At 43.5% G+C, this 17,408-nt stretch overlaps 1 protein-coding gene across 6 annotated transcripts in view; it reads left to right on the top strand.

The window, feature by feature from the left end:
- The first annotated feature begins 1,476 nt into the window (after positions 1-1,476).
- Positions 1,477-17,408, top strand: part of ZFYVE1 (zinc finger FYVE-type containing 1) — a 50,209-nt gene continuing 34,277 nt past the window's right edge. The window contains exons 1-2 of one of the 6 annotated variants that reach the window (XM_082616981.1): positions 1,477-1,669; positions 3,376-4,307. In XM_082616981.1, the coding sequence (XP_082473107.1) occupies positions 3,795-4,307 (513 nt within the window). In that variant the 5' untranslated portion in view covers positions 1,477-1,669; positions 3,376-3,794. Of the gene's footprint in view, positions 1,670-1,860; positions 1,964-3,324; positions 4,308-17,408 lie in introns of those variants that run through there. The other 5 variants (XM_082616982.1, XM_082616985.1, XM_082616984.1 and 2 more) reach the window with 5 other exon arrangements.

Genomic DNA, 17,408 nt, shown 5'->3' with positions numbered 1-17,408 from the left:
TTAATAGCCTCATTTTATAATTAGGAGTATGAAGCAAACTATTAAGGCTACAAAAAATTATAGTGGTAGGTTAGGAACAAAACCTTCTAGGGAAATTTTATGCCATGCTGGCCAGTCTCAAGAGCCTAGCTCAAGACCTGTTATCTTAAATTCCTTTCTAAAATCCCTCTTTTCCTCTTCTCCCCTTAAAACTTCGAAATTGTAAAGTACTACAGATAGCTTATAAGTCTTAGTATCCTTGTTTGTGATGTGACATTTCTCAACCATTGTGCTGTTAGTCCCACTGTTGGCTATCTGCCCAGTCTTGAAGACATAATTTTCAGCAATATAACCCTCACACAGGGCTGATTCATTATTATGTAGATTTGGTTTTACTATTGGTCTAACTATGTCCCTTGAATCATAGCGTACAAAATTATCTCACTTTAAGTCAGGAGACGGGTTCTTGTCCCAGCTTTGTCAATAATTTGCTTTATGACCTTGGCAAGTCACTTAACCTTCGTTTTCTCTCCTGGGTTAACAATTATCAAGATAGAATCATAGAACATTAAAACTGGCAGGAACCTCAGTGTTTACAGGATATTTCATGGAGACTTTTATTTTTATTTCATGGAGAGTTGCGTGATTTACCCAAGAGCTTTCTAGAACAAGCACCCAGTCTTCAGCATCTCAAACCAGTGCTCTTTACATCAGGCTTGCTTTCAGTGTTGTTCTAAGAAACAAACGAAAAAAACAAAAAGTGAAAGCACTGAACAAGTATAAGACCATTTACGAAAAGCCAGATAACAGTGTTAACCATTAGCCTTACTGTAGCCTGAAAACTTACTTGAATAAATGTACTCCCTCTAACTAAAAGACGATTTAAAATTTGGAAGTTCTTCAGGTATGTAAGGAAAAGTCAGAAAAATTAATTAATGGAGAAAGAAAATTAATGGTTGGCTTGCAGAACACTCTTGAAGGGAAAACAAAACTCCCACAAGAGTACTTATATTCTCTTATAAATTCTTTCTGGTCTTTTCTTAGTGCAAGATGAACTTGGGTAAGAGGAGACTGCCTGTTTTTATACATTCCTGAAGGAATGGTGTGCATTAAGGGTTACTTGAAATCGTATTATTTGCCTCGTCTATAGTACATATTACATCAGTTCTCTAATTTAGTGCCACTCCTTCTCTGGCCACTACCCAAAACAACGTGCTGAAACCTGCGGAAACCACAGTCACCGCAAAAACTCCAAGTCCCATAATGCTCGAAGGGCAGTCTCTACCGCCTCTTGGCAAGAGCAGCGTTTTCGGTACTGGGAGTTGTAGTCATTCAGGGGCTTCACTTCCGGTAAGTTGGGGAAGGACGCGCCTCCTGAGAACTACATTTCCCAGGAGGCTACGCGCATCCTTCTCCGCCCCCGCCGGCGTCAGGCTCCACCTCTCCCGCTCCTCCCTCACTGGGCTGCACCGGTCACGCCTTCCTGTTAGTCCGAGCAGGGAGAAGTTCACTCAGATCAGCTGATCCTAACTGACAACAGGAGAGGAGGAAGCCCGGGAGGTAGCGAAGGAGGAGGGGGGTGGAGATGGAGAGGAGGATGGATCCACCGGTGCCCTGAGGAACAGCCTCCGTCTGCACCGGCGCCCCGGGGTCCCCCGACGCCGCCTCGCCGCAGCAGAGCTGCTTCGTGGTGGGGTTCCCGGGACGCCGCGGTCGGGGAGGGAAGGGCACGGCCCTGCGCCGGACGAACGCCAGCCCTGGAGCTCCCTCCTTCCCCGGGAGGAAGGGGGGGGCGGGTGCGGCGGGGGTGGAGGTGGGGGTGGGGTGGTATAAACAATGGATTCGGCTCTGGCCTCTGCCAGCGTGGGGGGGATTTGGGGGGACCTTCTTTGTTCTTAGACCTTGCTCCTGCCCCTCGGGTTGTGGTGGTGGTGTCCGGAAGGAAGGAAGGGTGAGGAATCCCCGGCTGGAGAGAGGCGTCGAGGTGGGAGGCCGAGTGGGCAGATTGTTTGCTTGGGTCTGGTGGGCGGAGAGGTATCTTTTTGAAGGTTGGTTTTATTTTTTTCTCAATTGTGACAAATTTTGATTTTTATTAACGTTGTGGGAGCTGGTTGGGCACTTCTGTGATTAGGGTGTAAATAAGGTCTCCTAGTCACTCCTTTCGCCTTCCTTGTTTATCTAAAAATAAGATGGATAGATTGATTACTGTATGGGAGGAGTGAATACCCGAAAGGAGGGCTCTACATTTCCTTGGAGCGTTAGTTTGGGTGTCGAGGCGAAGGGGAGTTAGGAATATGATTGTGACAGAAAGCCCCTTTCTTGCCCCAGTTATCTATCTATTTTCTTTCTTTCTTTCTCTCTCTTTTTTTTAAAGCTATTTTAAAGTTGGGTTTTGAGTGACAAAGAGAAGAATTATTTGTTTTAACTCACTTCAGGCCTGGCTTTGCAGTGGGCCATAGTGGAGGAATTCTGTCTCCTGTTGCTCCCTTTTTTTTGCAGTTAGACAAAAGGAAGTACAATAATTGTTTTTAATTGTTTTTAAACATGGAATGGTGACTCTTGTTTCCAGGTTTAGAGTCGTTAATAGGCATCTGTCTGGAGTTGAAGCAATCCAGTCACAAGGTTAATTGGATCTGCACAGGACTTTGATGGAGCTAAAGTTTATTATTATTGTTTCTTTAGCTTTTTTTTTTTGTTGTTGTTGTTGGGGGTAGGAATTTATTTATTTATTTATTTTTGCTGTGTTGGGTCTTCGTTTCTGTGCGAGGGCTTTCTCTAGTTGTGGCAAGCGGGGGCCACTCTTCATCGCGGTGCGCGGGCCTCTCACTATAGCGGCCTCTCTCGTTGCGGAGCACAGGCTCCAGACGCGCAGGCTCAGTAGTTGTGGCTCACGGGCCCAGTCGCTCCGCGGCATGCGGGATCCTCCCAGACCAGGGCTCGAACCCGTGTCCCCTGCATTAGCAGGCAGACTCTCAACCACTGCGCCACCAGGGAAGCCCTGTTTCTTTAGCTTTTTACAAGCGTCTTTCTCCACCTCTCCCAATTGTGGGGTGCAGGTAGGGGTGCAGAGGGTTGTCCCTCCAAGGACTATTTGCTTAGTGCTTTTGATTCTTAATTTAATAACTGAGGGAGCAGAGAATTTCAGTCTGGGAAATAAAGCAACACAGTTTCTTAAATGCCTTGAGACTAGAGGTAGTGGTTGTTTTCAAAAGGAGCGGGCTTAACCATGATTTTGAGGAGAAATTTCTAGGATCAGAATGAGCCAGTGTGATTTTTACAAGCGAGAGTGAGAGTTCTCTTGGGAGTTTTGGCCTATTTAATCACAATCTTTTTTTTTTTTTTAAGGTGCATTTTTGTTTTTAGATGAGTGAAATCCTTTTCCTGCCTCTATTCTAGGTATCCTCTGAAATACTGACTTGAGCTGCATAATACTGAAAAGCTCCTGACCACTCTCTTTCATTACCAAAACCTTGTGTCTGAGGCCCCATGCATGCGCCCACCTCAGTGAACCCATCAGATCTCTCTCAGATAGCCATAACAGACCCTCTCAAGTTAATTTTAACCACATATTTGCCTGCACTTTATGGAGGATGAAACTATCAAACCAAGTCAACGTTGCTGCTGATTCAGGAGTCTTGGCAGCAGGAAATTAAACATCCAAACATTTGTAAATGTGTGAAGAATTCTAATAAGACATCGAATGTTTTTTTAAAAACATTTTTTTTAAGGGTGTTCAGAACCCTGTGGAGGCTGTGCTCAGTCTTCGGACTCAACGCCTTTGTCTTCACTTCTGGGGAAAGCCCAGGTACCGTTATATGGTAGGTGCTTTCCTTCCCGGTCTGAATATGAGTGCACAGACTTCCCCAGCAGAGAAGGGCCTGAACCCTGGGCTGTTGTGCCAGGAGAGTTACACCTGCAGCGGGACTGACGAAGCCGTCTTCGAGTGTGACGAGTGCTGCAGCCTGCAGTGTCTCCGCTGCGAGGAGGAGCTCCATCGGCAGGAGCGCCTGAGAAACCATGAGCGGATCAGACTCAAAGCTGGCCACATCCCTTACTGTGACCCCTGCAAGGGCCCCAGTGGGCATTCTCCAGGTATGAAGCAGAGGGCGGTCGTGAGGTGCCAGACCTGTAAAATCAACTTGTGCCTGGAGTGCCAGAAGAGGACTCATTCTGGGGGTAACAAAAGGAGGCACCCTGTTACTGTGTACCATGTGGCTAAGGTCCAGGAGTTGCTGGAGGAAGAAGGGATGGATGAGGACACCAAGAGGAAGAAGATGACTGAGAAGGTTGTGAGTTTCCTCCTAGTAGATGAGAATGAAGAAATTCAGGTAAGCGCTCAGTGGTAGTAGGATTCATGTGGTGGCGGAACCCATCCGATGTTGGCAGCTGGCTCTCGGGGGAGGTCCAGGAGGAGCTCGCATTTTAATCAGTAAGAGGCAAGACCCTGGAAAGCTTAAATCTGTGTGGAGTCAGATTTAGTTTCTTACCAGCTGCATGACCTTGGGCTGAATTACTTTACCTCTCTGAGCCTTAGTTTTCTCATTTATAAACTGGGGACAGTGCCTAGTTCCCTGGGTTATAGTGAGGATGAAATGACACAGTGTCTGTAAAGCCTATTACCTAATGAACGCTCAGTGTGTGGTAGCTGTCATTCTTATTTTTAGGATTATTATCAGGAAGAACTGATTTAGAACCGTTTTCTCAATGAGAGCACTTTGGCAAGTTGTGAATACATGTGAATGAGGAGGGACTGTGTGTGTGCAGGGCAAGAGACACTGACTTCTGGTGGGTCCCATAGGAGTGCAAAGCTGTAAGTCATCGCCCTGCTAACTCCGTTTAGCGACAGGTGTTTGAAAAGTGGCTTTTTGTAAGGGTAGCATCCTCTCCAGATGACCTCTTATTTTCATGTATTGGCTTCTGATCAATAGAAGCCAGTAAGGGCATCTGGGATTACAGAAGGACTGGAGAATATTTGATTTGATTCTGAGCTGGGGAGAGGGTGGCGTCTGATAGGAGCAAGTTGGGGAGATGGAAGTGTGTGACAGGGGCGATTGGGGAAGGGGTAGTGAAGGTAGTACAATGATCGTGTCTATACTTTCAAATGAAGACTGCTTCATTTCACATCCTGGCGTCACTCACTGGCTGTATAACCAAGGGCAAGTTATTTAAACTCCATGCCTCAATTTCACTTCTGCATGGCAGCAATAGTTGAGAGGATTCAAAGAAATTAGGAATAGACATGGAAAGGCCCTTATCACAGGGCCTGGCACGTGGAGTCCAGTACCACTTTGTTGTGTTTGTCAGTATCAGGAAGTGTTTGTGGTACATTCAGTACTTTGAGCTGTGATGACTCCTCAAGTCTCCAGGTTGGAGGAGTACCTTTGTAAGTTACCGCTTGAAAACTTTCTAATTACCCAGTGAGTATTTTTCATCTGTCTTTCTCCACCTTAGATAAGGTTATGGAAATGAATTATGTCATGCTTTCTGTGTACGTCTATTGTCAGCTAAATACTTAGCTAACACAGGCTTTCTTGCTTGGTTGAGAGGAACTAATAGAGTTATGGAAGAGTGAGCCAGATCCCATTCTGCCTCCCGTGCTAGCAATAATGTCTCCTCGATGGATTCTGCTCTAATTGGGTGACAGTGTGCACTAAATGTTTTACAAATGGAACACTTGGATTTGGATGATTCCTGTTGGTTTTGCCACCAGTTGTCTTTAATGTCAGCCTTTGGAAAGTCATACTTCGAATTGTTGTCACTTTTGTAAAATGAGAGGAAGATTTGGGATGGACCAGTGGATATTGTGTCAGCACCAAAAAGAGTATTTTTTGAGGGGAGGAGGATGTATTTTCTTTTTTCTTTTTGTAGCACTGATACATATTTCTTAGCAGAGAATTAAGAAAATATAAGGAAGTGTACTGAAGCAGACAAATCCACCTTTTTTTCTTGTAGTGTGTACTGTGTATATAATTAGGCTGTTTTGTAAATTTCTCCCTTCATAAACAGTGACCACTTCCCCGGAAATAACAGTTTATTAATTGTAAGAAGCACTGGTTGGGACTAATGGATGGGACAAGAATTTTGGGTGGTGACTTGTTCTCATAGGGTCATGGTGGAAGAGTACTTGGAGGAAATATCTAGTTCACTTTTCTAATGTGAATGTCTAAAACAATTAGAGAGATGATTGTCTGATATAAATCTAGATGGTGAATTCAGCTAAATTGTAGACTCCTGGAGAGCAGGACCACGTCTTGTGCCCTGGATCACGTACAATGGTGGGCATGCTGTCAGCGCATAAATACTTGATTGGTGATGTCACATCTCAACCTCAGTTTTTTAGAAATGAATATCACATACATACTTAGTAAAAGAAAAAAACAAAACTAGAATCATTTGAAAGGGCATACAATGACAAGTTTCCCTCCTGCTTCATACCCTTAGTCTCCTTCGTTAGAACAATCACTATTAACAGTTAACTACATGCACTTCTAGAGTTTTTTCACGTATACTTACGAATATATATACGTATCCTTTTAATTTTTCAACAAAAAGGGAATCTGATATACTTGCTATTCTGTCCTTGGCTGTTTTTCACTGAAGGATACATCTTGTAGAACTTTCCTTATCAGCACATTGAGGTCTACCTCAGTATTTAAAGGCTGCCTAGTACTCTGTTGAATGGTTTTTCTACAATTTTAGCCTATTAAGGGATATTTGTGTTATTACAACCAAGGATGTGTTGAATATCCTATAAATCTATTTAGAAATGGAATCTTTTTGTCAAATGATACGTACATTTTAAATTTAGATTGATATTACCAAATTCCTGAACCTTATTTTCTTAGCTTCTGCAGTACTTCTGTGAGTCTCCCCTGGGTTCTGGTCTTGGCTCATGATAGTTAAAATTTCAAGAGCTCTTACTGTGGTGCTTGGCACTGTTCTTAGCATTTGAGCTCATTGAGTCCTGATGAGAACTCTGTGTATTAGTTTCTTACTGTTGCTGTAACAAATTACCACATATTTAGTGGCTTAAAGCAACACAAGTTTATTCTCTCATTGGTTGGAGGTCAGAAGTCCTAAAATGGACCTGATAGGGCTGTGTTCCTTCTGGAAGCTCTAGGGAAGAATGTGTTTCCTTATCTTTCTAGCTTCAAGAGGCCTCCCGCGTACTTTGGCTTGTGGCCCCATCATCCAGCTTCAAAGCTGGTAGTGTTAACATCTTCCAATCCCTTTCTCTGTCTTTTTTCTTCTGTTGTCACTTGCCGCTCTGTGGCCCTTCTGCCTTCCTCTCACAAGGTCTTTGTGGTTACATTGGATCCACTTGGATAATCCAGTGTAATCTCCCCACCTCAAGGTCCTTAATTCAGTCACATCTGCAGAGCCTTTTTGCCCCATGAAGTGACGTATTCACAGGTTCTGGGCATTAGGATGTGGACATCTTCGGGGGTGGGCTGGGGTGGGGGGCAATTTCAGCCTACCACACCCTATGAAGTAAGTTGTATGTCTTAGTCAGTTGGGCTGCTATGACAGAATAGCATAGATGGGGTGGCTTAGAAACAACAGAAGTCTATTTCTCATAGTTCTAGAGGCTGGGAAGTTCAAAATCATGGCACTGACAGATTTAGTGTCTGATGAGGGCTTGGTTCATGACAGCTGTCTTCTCGCTGTGTCCTCATATTGCAGAAAGAAGCTCTCTGGGGTCTCTTTTATAAGGGCACTAATCCTATTCATAGGGGTTCTACCCTCATGACATAATCACCTCTCACAGGCCTTACCTCCTAATGCCATCACCTTGGGGGTTAGATTTCAGCATATGCATTTCAGGGGGATACAAGCATTTCATATATAGCGTTGTATTTTCTAGATGAGGACACTGAAACACAGAGAGATGAAGTGACTTGCCAAGATCAAGTTACGATTAGTGGCAGAGGATTTGCGATCTAAGATCCTTGCTCTGTGATACTCCTGTTCTGTCTCACTAGGTCATTTAAACTTTCTAATCAAACTTCATTCTGGTCAATAGCATCAACTCACCAGTTCCTCATGGCTGCTGTGAGAATCAAATGAAACATAGCTCTATATAAATGCAAGACGTTACCACTGAAGAACTCCTTCCTCGTAGCAGTGAAGATTCCATGATTTAGGCCCCAACTTTGTTTTTCTTTTCATGTTTCTAGGCATTTGTGGGTTTTGATCATTTTCAGTTTAGTACATAGGGATTATTTTAGTAGCTTGTAGGCTGTTACTCTTATGTGTGGTTCCCTCAAATTCTCTGGCCTAGAGTCTCCTAAGATTTGTTGTTTGTGATTTGAGTATTATTTAGTTTCTTTTGGAAAACCTAAAAGGACAAAAAGCTTCCTTTTGGTGGTGACAATTTTATCATTACCTTGTTGCCATTTGAGTGTATACTAGAATGGCAAATTTGAGGAGAGACTGACTTTCGGTCTCAGAAGCAGGAACTCATTGGTGGCTTTTAAATGGACACATCTGGCCTACTAGCCAAAGACATTCATTCATTCATCACATTTACTGAGTATATGTTCTGGTGCCAGGCATTTTCTAGGCTCCAGGAAAGCAGAGTTCACACATGTCAAACACATAAAAAGGTGGTTCAGGTGTATAATCAAGGAAGAGTGACTGGGAAGCCACTTTTGCCGGATAGTTAGGGAAGGTTTCATTGTAAAGGTGACTTTTAAGCAAAGACCTGATGGTTAATACTACCTGGGGAAATAGACCTCCAGACAGAGGGGAATGAGAACAGAAAGCAGGTGGGATGGCATGTTTGAGTAGAGAAAGAATGCCTGTGTGGCTGGAGTGAGCTGGAGAGAGTGGTGAGGATAGAGGTGCAGAGGTAAGCGGGTGCCACATCCTGCGGGGCCTTGTAGGCCAGGGAAATAAGTGTGGATTTTAAGTGTAATGGGAAGCACCAGACTGCTTTATGCTAGGTCACAGGAGCTGGTGTGAAGACTAGATTGTAGTGACTGTGGGAGGACAAGAGGGAAAGCAGGGAAACCACTTAGGAGGCTATTGAAGATGCTGAGGGGAGAGGTGGCTTCAGTTTGGTGCGATCAGTGACATGGTGACATGGAAAGACATTGATGAATTTGGGACAAAGTTTGGATGTAAAACGGGAATGCTGATATATTAGGTGGAGGGGTGAGGGAATGAGAGATCTCAGTGGTGACTCCTAGGCATTTGGTTTGTGCAAATAACACCTGCCTAATACCACAGGTTTTATTGACTTAAATTGATAAAACTTTAAGAACTCAATTCACACAATAAAGAGAGTTAAAATAATCTCATTTGGTATTGTCTAACACAGTAGTTCTCAGCCAGGAGAGATTTTGCTCCCGCAGGGGGCATTGGGCAATGTTTGGAGACATCTCTGGTTGTCACAGCTGGGGCATGGGGATTATGTGCTACTGGCTAGTGGATAGAGGCCAGGATGCTGCTAAATATCTTAAAAGGCATAGGGCAGGGCTTCCCTGGTGGCGCAGTGGTTGGGAGTCTGCCTGCCGATGCAGGGGACACGGGTTCGTGCCCCGGTCCGGGAAGATCCCACGTGCCGTGGAGCGGCTGGGCCCGTGAGCCATGGCCACTGAGCCTGCGCGTCCGGAGCCTGTGCTCCGCAATGGGAGAGGCCACAACAGTGAGAGGCCCACATACCGAAGGGGGAAAAAAAAAAAAAAGGCATAGGGCAACCCCCACATGAAGAATTATTTGGTACAAAATGTCAAGAGTGCTGAGATTGAGAAAACTCATCTAAGAGATGAAGGTTCGATGTGATAGGAGATCTGGATTCCAGTGAAGTGGAGAACATTTAACCAATACACCACTTTTTCCTCCCTCTTTTGGTTCTGTTCATTCCTCAGAGGTAATTTAACTGAAATCAGTATTCTCTTTTGGCATATTTTGTAACCTTTCTAGTGAAATGGTTAGACTTTCTGTGTTGTATTCATTGATTTTTCTAGACCTTAGTGGAACTGTACTTGGAACACCAAATGACTCATGGACCCTTTATTTAGAGCCGCAATAAGTAAATGATCCACACCGACAAGTCATCTATAATCTCTTGAAGTTAGAGAGGACACCCTTAGCAAATAAATCAAAGGTTAGAAGAATAAAGTTCTAACAGTTAGAGTTCTTAGTGGAGGTAGGGGGTAGTATTTTCCTATTGGCTGAGTCTTGTGAGGGATGCAGACATCTTGTCTTACCAGAATATTTCTACTCACAGAGAAAAGGTGAAAAAAATCATATATATGTATATAATAAAATTATATGTCTATATATAAGTTTAATATATATATAAATATTTAAACCCCATACAGGTTTTTCTTTCACAACCACTTTATTCTCCACTGTCTCTTTTCTACAAACCTCCTATAACTTCCCTCTTTCCAAGAGAATAGAGCAGCACACTGGCAAGCAATTGCCCGTTTCATCTTCATGCTGACTGGCCCCTGATGGTAGCAGATCTGCGGAGCTTTTCATGCCAAAAGACTCCTGAAGTTAAATCCCTCCTGCTGAACATGCAGGGTGATAGGGAAGCCCAGTGACCCAGGAGTGGTCAATGAGAAGCTAAGAAAGTGTCCCCTGGGGCAGGCCCTCCTGGACTCAGAAATAGACAGCCTTGGTCCCTGACTGAAAGGGAAGGCCAAGGTGAGTCTTCAAGTCCTTCCTTCGGTGAGTCAGTGGTGGACCTCATGTCACTGAGACCGTTCCTTTAAGAAGACCCATCACGTTGTTTGGCTGCTTCGCTTGTTTACAGTCCCAGAATAGTGTGGCTCAAAATACTGGGACTTGGCTTTTTTTTTTTTTTTTTTTTCATTGGCTAAAAGAGACATTATTCTAGTGGGATTCAGGAATGGAAAAGAGCAGAGGATGTTTTTGTACTGTATGAGAATCCTTGACCACAAACTGCCTGTGCTGGTCTGCCCCATTTTTGTGCTCCTTCTGTCTTAGACTCCCCTGCTGGTGACCCCTTGGCCTTGTCTTCTGCTTCCTGGTCTAGGGCACCTTTCTGGGGCTTGCTCTTTCCAGGATCTCTGTTTCAAACAGGTTGGCAGAAACCCCTCAGGACTTAACTGGTCAATAGGTCAGGAGCCTGGGGATCATAATCTTCTAAATTGTGGAACTTCCCCATTTTTCTCTTTGAATGGTCAAACTTTTATAATGTAAGGACTAATTTTGGTGCTGTGGCTAGTTAGCCCTTTGGCAAATTCTGGTCAGAACACAAATATATTTACAGTCACTTATTAGGTGCCATATTAAAAAATGTAACCAAAAAAAATTCCTATGGATCTGCTTAGGAGCTGTCTGTCAAAATAATAAGCAGTAATTGGTAGAACAGCAAAGGCTCCCTCCACCTCCCCCACCTTTTACTCATAGAAACTCAAGTAAAAGCCCCTTTTGTTTAGTAATAGTAGTAAGGGGAGGGCATTGTATGTATTACTGGGAAACCAGGATTGAGGATGACTCAGACAAACAGGAAGATGAAAGAGCCCCTATTATGTGCCTCTGGTTTCTGCTCCGCATCTTCTGAGCTCTCTCAGCCTTGGGCTCATTCAGTTGTAACAGGCTCCTGGCATTTAACCTGGGAGGCTATTTTGTTTAGTCCAAGGCTGTTTAAAATTTGACACATACAAGCCATCAAAACCACTGTGAGTCAGCTTTTCAGGGAACCTATCTTTAACTATTTCAAGTTACCTCCAGTTTGTGTGATTCTAATTTTTTCTGGTCTGTCAGTTCCTTGAAGTGATTGATTTTTTTTTTGGAATTCAGCAAACATTTGGCTTTTTGAGTCAGGGTTAATATAAAAGGCAGATTTCTTATTAAGTTGACAGTGTATGTTTTCCCTGTGGATGCATCTCCTGGCTGTACCACTCTTGAGTTTATCCTGCAGATTGTGTCACATGGAAGCCTTCTGATGGCTGGCTGGACTTTTCAGGGGAGTCCTGCCTGCTTTGGGAAGAGCTCCCAAGAGATTATCTCTGGCTGAGGTTAGAACTGCTAAATGTATTGAGCACATTTGATCAGTGAGGGGCAACCAGAGGCAAGCTAATGGGTGAGACCACAAAGGAGGGAAAGAAAACAAGGATGTAGAGCTGTAGGCAAGAAGAATTGGAAACACCTATGGGAAGGGACACAGAGGAACTTTTGGAGGCAGGAAAGGGTGGATGTTTCCCTGGAGGATGTTTTGTTCATTTTGCCCCTCTTTTCAATGGCTTTTGGCCAGTAATTAAGAGGCTCTCTTTGACAAGTTTGTGAGGTTAGCTTGGTGTCCTTGGGCAGAGAAGTATGTATACCCACCATACGTAAGCACCTGACCTCTGGCTTGACTTCACTGGAGGATGATCTGTTTTCTGGTAGCTTCTGGAATTTTTTTTCCTCCTTCCTGATTTTCTTCTACTTGTTGACTGGATTACTGCTATCTTTCCCAGGGAATTTGACTCTAGATGTTAGAGTACTGGAAGAGAACAGACAGAGCCTGATTCTGGCATGTAGACACAGACACCCCAGGTTCAAGTTAAGAGAGAACATAATCCCGAGCCATTCAGCAGTCATAGAGTATTCTAGAAATTCCTCTACTTCTCAGCCCATTCTCCTGCCTGGCGAATATGTCATCTACATGGCTAAACTGTTTTCCATAATCTCTCATAACCTTTTCTTTCAAAGAGCTTAATTCAGTTTACAAGTATCATTCAACAGCAGTCATAAACATTTATTGAGTGTCAATTATATGCCTTATTAGTTTGAGTAATCTCTGTGAAAAATACTTGAAAATGAAAATTCAGCGGTTAAGCAAGACGGGGGAGGGATGGCAGAGCCCTTCATTCCTGGGAAAGCCTCACTGTCTTTTGCACTTGTCTCTGAGTAGAGGCTGTTTGAGAATCCTGTAATTCTTTCTGCACACCCTTTCTGGTCCTTGTGGCCAGTAATTTGTTCCATTGTGTGGATATACCGTGATATCTGCACTCAGTGTCGATGGATATTTTGTATACCATATATATTGTTTGATTATTGTCTTTCTTCTCTCCATTACAATGTAAGCTTTATGAGGACAGTGATTTTTTTAAATTGGGGTATAATTCATGTAACATAAAATTAACCATTTTAAAGCGAACAGTTCATTGGTATTTGGTATATTCACAATGTTGTGCAGCTACCACCTCTGTCTAGTTCTAAAACATTTTCATCATCCCAAAAGAAACCCCGGAACCTGTTAAGCAGTCCATCCCAGAGGGCAGTGGTTTTTTGTGTGTGTCTTTTTTATACAACGTTTATTATTTTCCAATTATAAAAATAACAGACTTATCATGTTAAAATACTGAAAATACAGAACTACAGAAAAGTATACAGTTTTATCTTAATTTTACAATAGAAGAAAGCCACTAGTATCTCAACCCTTTTTAAGGTTGCATTTACTTTTTTCAAAAATAGTTTTATTGAGATATAATTCACATACCATACGATTCACCTGTTTGAAGTGTACAGTTTAATGGCTTTTAGTATATTCACAGATCTATGCACCCATCATCACAGTCAATTTTAGAACATTTTGATCAGACAGTGATTTTTTTCCCCTTCTGTTCATCCTCATCTAGAACAGTGTTTGGCATATGGTAGGCACTCAAATAATATTTGTCGAATGAATAAAATGCATTAATGAGAATAAATCAGTTTAATCATTATTCAGCAAACATTTAATGAGTGCCTACGATGTGCTGACAACTGAGGGAGATAGAAAGTGGCACTAAGACACTGAACTCGCCCTTGAGGAGAGGACAGTTGAGCGGTAATAGAAAACAAATACGTAGGGAATTCCCTGGCGGTCCAGTTGTTAAGACTTGGGCTTCCACTGCCATTGACCCCGGTTTGATCCCTGGTTGGGGAACTGAGATCCCACAAGCTGCTCAGTGAGCAACAACAACCACAACAACCAAATACATAGACGTAAGGTGGGGCTTCCCTGGTGGTGCAGTGGTCAGGAGTCTGCCTGCCAATGCAGGGGACATGGGTTCCAGCCCTGCTCCAGGAAGATCCCACATGCCGCAGAGCAACTAAGCCCGTGCGCCACAACTACTGAGCCCATGCACCACAACTACTGAGCCCGCGCTCTAGAGCCCGCGAACCACAACTACTGAGCCTGCGAGCCATGACTACTGAAGCCCATGCGCCTAGAGTCCGTGCTGTGCAACAAGAGAAGCCACCGCAATAAGAAGCCCGCAGACCACAAGGGAGAGTAGCCCCTGCTCGCCGCAACTAGAGAAAGCCCGCACAGAGCAACGAAGACCCAACACAGCCAAAAATAAAATAAAATAAAATAAAAAAAAAAAAAAAAAAAGAAATAAGGTGAATGACCTCAGAGCAGTACAGAGAGGTCATTATGGAAATTCAGAGGAGGGCGATATTGCTGTAGTGGTTACTATTGTTATTTAAATAGTTATATGCAATACTGTTACTTCACCAGGGCTCCACTATCACATTCCATGTAGAACAGAAACCAGGCCCCTTTCAGTGTCCACCTCCGACATCAAAGATCTCCTTATAAAGCTGTGTCATCTATTAAGATCTTCGACATAAACTGTGAGAAAGGCACTTTAGGGGGTCTCTAGTGTACTAATAATTCTTGGAATCATGGGACCTCATTGTTATGAAGACTGAATGTTTTCTTATGCATAATATATGTATTATGCAATCTTATAACAGCTTTTTAAAAAAAATTATTTTTGGTTGCATCGAGTCTTCATTGCTGCGCGCGGGCTTTCTCTGGTTGCGGCGAGCAGGGGCTACTATTTGTTGTAGTGCGCGGGTTTCTCATTGCGGTGGCTTCTCTCGTTGCGGAGCACGGGCTCTAGAGCGCAGGCTCAGTAGTTGTGGCGCACGGGCTTAGTTGCTCCGCGGCATGTGGCATCTTCCTGGAGCAGGGCTCAAACCCGTGTCCCCTGCATTGGCAGGCGGATTTTTAACCACTGCACCACCAGGGAAGTCCTAACAGCTTTTTTTTTTTTAATTGAAAATATACATCCTTTTGAGGGAGGGAGTGTTATGTGTTGAGTAAGTTTCTTCCTTGTCCCATTATCCCTGATTCTTTAAGGAGGCATTTATTGGAAACCTTCCCTCAGGAGGGTTTTTGCTTGGGATAGATGATATGATGAAATTCTGTGGTGGTGGTGATGAGTGTGGCCTAGAGGCAGACTAGGGCAACCGCAGCAGCAGTGTCTCTCACGTTTACCGCATGCTTCCACTGTGCTGAGTGCTTGATGTGCATTAACTCACTTAATCCTCACAGTGACCCCGTAAAGTAGATTGCGTTGTTACCTTCGTTTTACAGGAGAGAAAACAGAGGCCCAGAGAAGTTAAATAACTTCTCTATTCTAAAGTCAGTGAGTGGTCGAGGCAGACTGGACCCTTAATGGTAACACTACGCTATTCCCTTCCCCAGAGGGAATGTAGCATTTAGACATTCTGTGCTGTGTCCATTCATTCATTTAACAAATAAGTGTAGATTTCCTGTTACGTGTCAGGCTCTGTGCTGGGGCTACAGTGGTGAACAACATAGCCCAGACCCTTGCCAGCCTGGAGTACATTGTAGTGGGAAGCTCGGAACCAGGAATAATGGGAAAATGTTATCAGAGATGGTGGGTGAGGAATGGAGGCTGTGAGCAAGGGTTGAGTAAATTGTCCGTAGTGTGGTCCAGGTAGAGGTGGATCTGAACGTAGCTCGCTCTTTTTTTTTTTTTTTTTAACATCTTTATTGGAGTATAATTGCTTTACCATGTTGTGTTAGTTTCTGCTGTACAACAAAGTGAATCAGCTATACGTATACATATATCCCCATATCCCCTCCCTCTTGAGCCTCCCTTCCACCCTCCCTATCCCTCCCCTCTAGGTGGTCACAAAGCACTGAGCTGATCTCCCTGTGCTGTGCAGCTGCTTCCCACTAGCTATCTATTTTACATTTGGTAGTGTATATATGTCCATGCCACTCTCTCACTTCGTCGCAGCCTCCCTTCCCCCCTGTGGCCTCAAGTCTGTTCTCTACATCTGTGTCTTTATTCCTGCTGTGTCACTGGGTTCATCAGTACCATTTTTCTAGATTCCGTATATATGCGTTAGCATATGGTATTTGTTTTTCTTTCTTAGTTTACTCTGTATGACAGACTCTAGGTCCATCCATCTCATTACAAGTAACTCAATTTCCTTCCTTTTTATGGCTGAGTAATATTCCATTGTATATATGTGCCACATCTTCTTTATCCATTCATCTGTTGATGGACACTTAGGTTGCTTCCATGTCCTGGCTATTGTAAATAGTGCTGCAGCGAACATTGTGGTACATGACTCTTTTTGAATAACGGTTTTCTGAGGGTGTATGCCCAGTAGTGAGATTGCTGGGTCATATGGTAGTTCTATTCTTAGTTTTTTAAGGAACCTCCATACTGTTCTCCATAGTGGCTGTATCAATTTACATTCCCACCAACAGTGCAGGAGGGTTCCCTTTTCTCCACACCCTCTCCAGCATTTATTGTTTTTGATGATGGCCTAGCTCTTTCTTTTTAAAAAAATTTTCCATTGGGGTTTATTATAGGATATTGAATATAGTTCCCTGTGCTCAGCTCTTGTCTTCTGTCTAGCCTGGTGGTGTTACTGCTAGGTCCTAGAGCCTTTACCAGAGCTTGTGTCTGTTTTTATAGCTGGCCAGATATGGGTATGCTATGCCACTTAAAAGGGCATACCATCTTCCATCTGGAAGCTCCTTGGAAGAGTCCCTTGAGGATGACGTGGATCTTGAGGATGACTTGGTATTTCCAGTCTGTCCTCAGAATTCAGCATGGCTTTGGAAAGCTTTTTATGGAGATATAAATGGAGAGCTGAACTGGGTGAGTTGGGTGAAGTCAAAGAAACTGACCATGGTGCTAAAAATGACCCTTTAAAAAAATTTATTTTGTGGGTCATCTCTACACAGAAACATTTCTCTTTCCTGCTAGAGGAGGAGGGGAGCTGCAGGCAGCGCTGTGAGGTTATGTGTCAGAAGCACCACTGGTAGTTAGAAGACATGGGAGGAGAATTCCTGACCTCTCAAGTAATGGAACTCTTTGGGGACACTGGAGTGGAAGAAAGTGATCTTTGCCCTTATCAGATGTGCTCCATGTGTTTGCAAGGCCAATCTTGTGACTTCAGCAGTCTTAAGAAAACACTTGATTGAGAAACAGTTGTTTTAACATGAAACTCTATTGACACATACATGGATAAACACAAAAATATACACTCCTTTGAGGATAGAGTGAAAGGTAAGTTTCTGAACTAGTTGGGTTGGGGGAAACAGGCTTACTAGAACTTTCTGGCAATAGGAGTTTGCTATTGGAATGGAACCTCCTTTGGTTTTGGACTTTAAAAATGGAGGGGCTACTGATCTGTATGACACT

This window comes from Mesoplodon mirus (genome assembly GCF_964341445.2).
Source record: "Mesoplodon mirus genome assembly, chromosome: 4".
NCBI classification, from domain to species: Eukaryota; Metazoa; Chordata; class Mammalia; order Artiodactyla; family Ziphiidae; genus Mesoplodon; species Mesoplodon mirus.
Note: the sequence above shows the minus strand (reverse complement) of the source record. Positions and strands in the feature narration are given on the sequence as shown.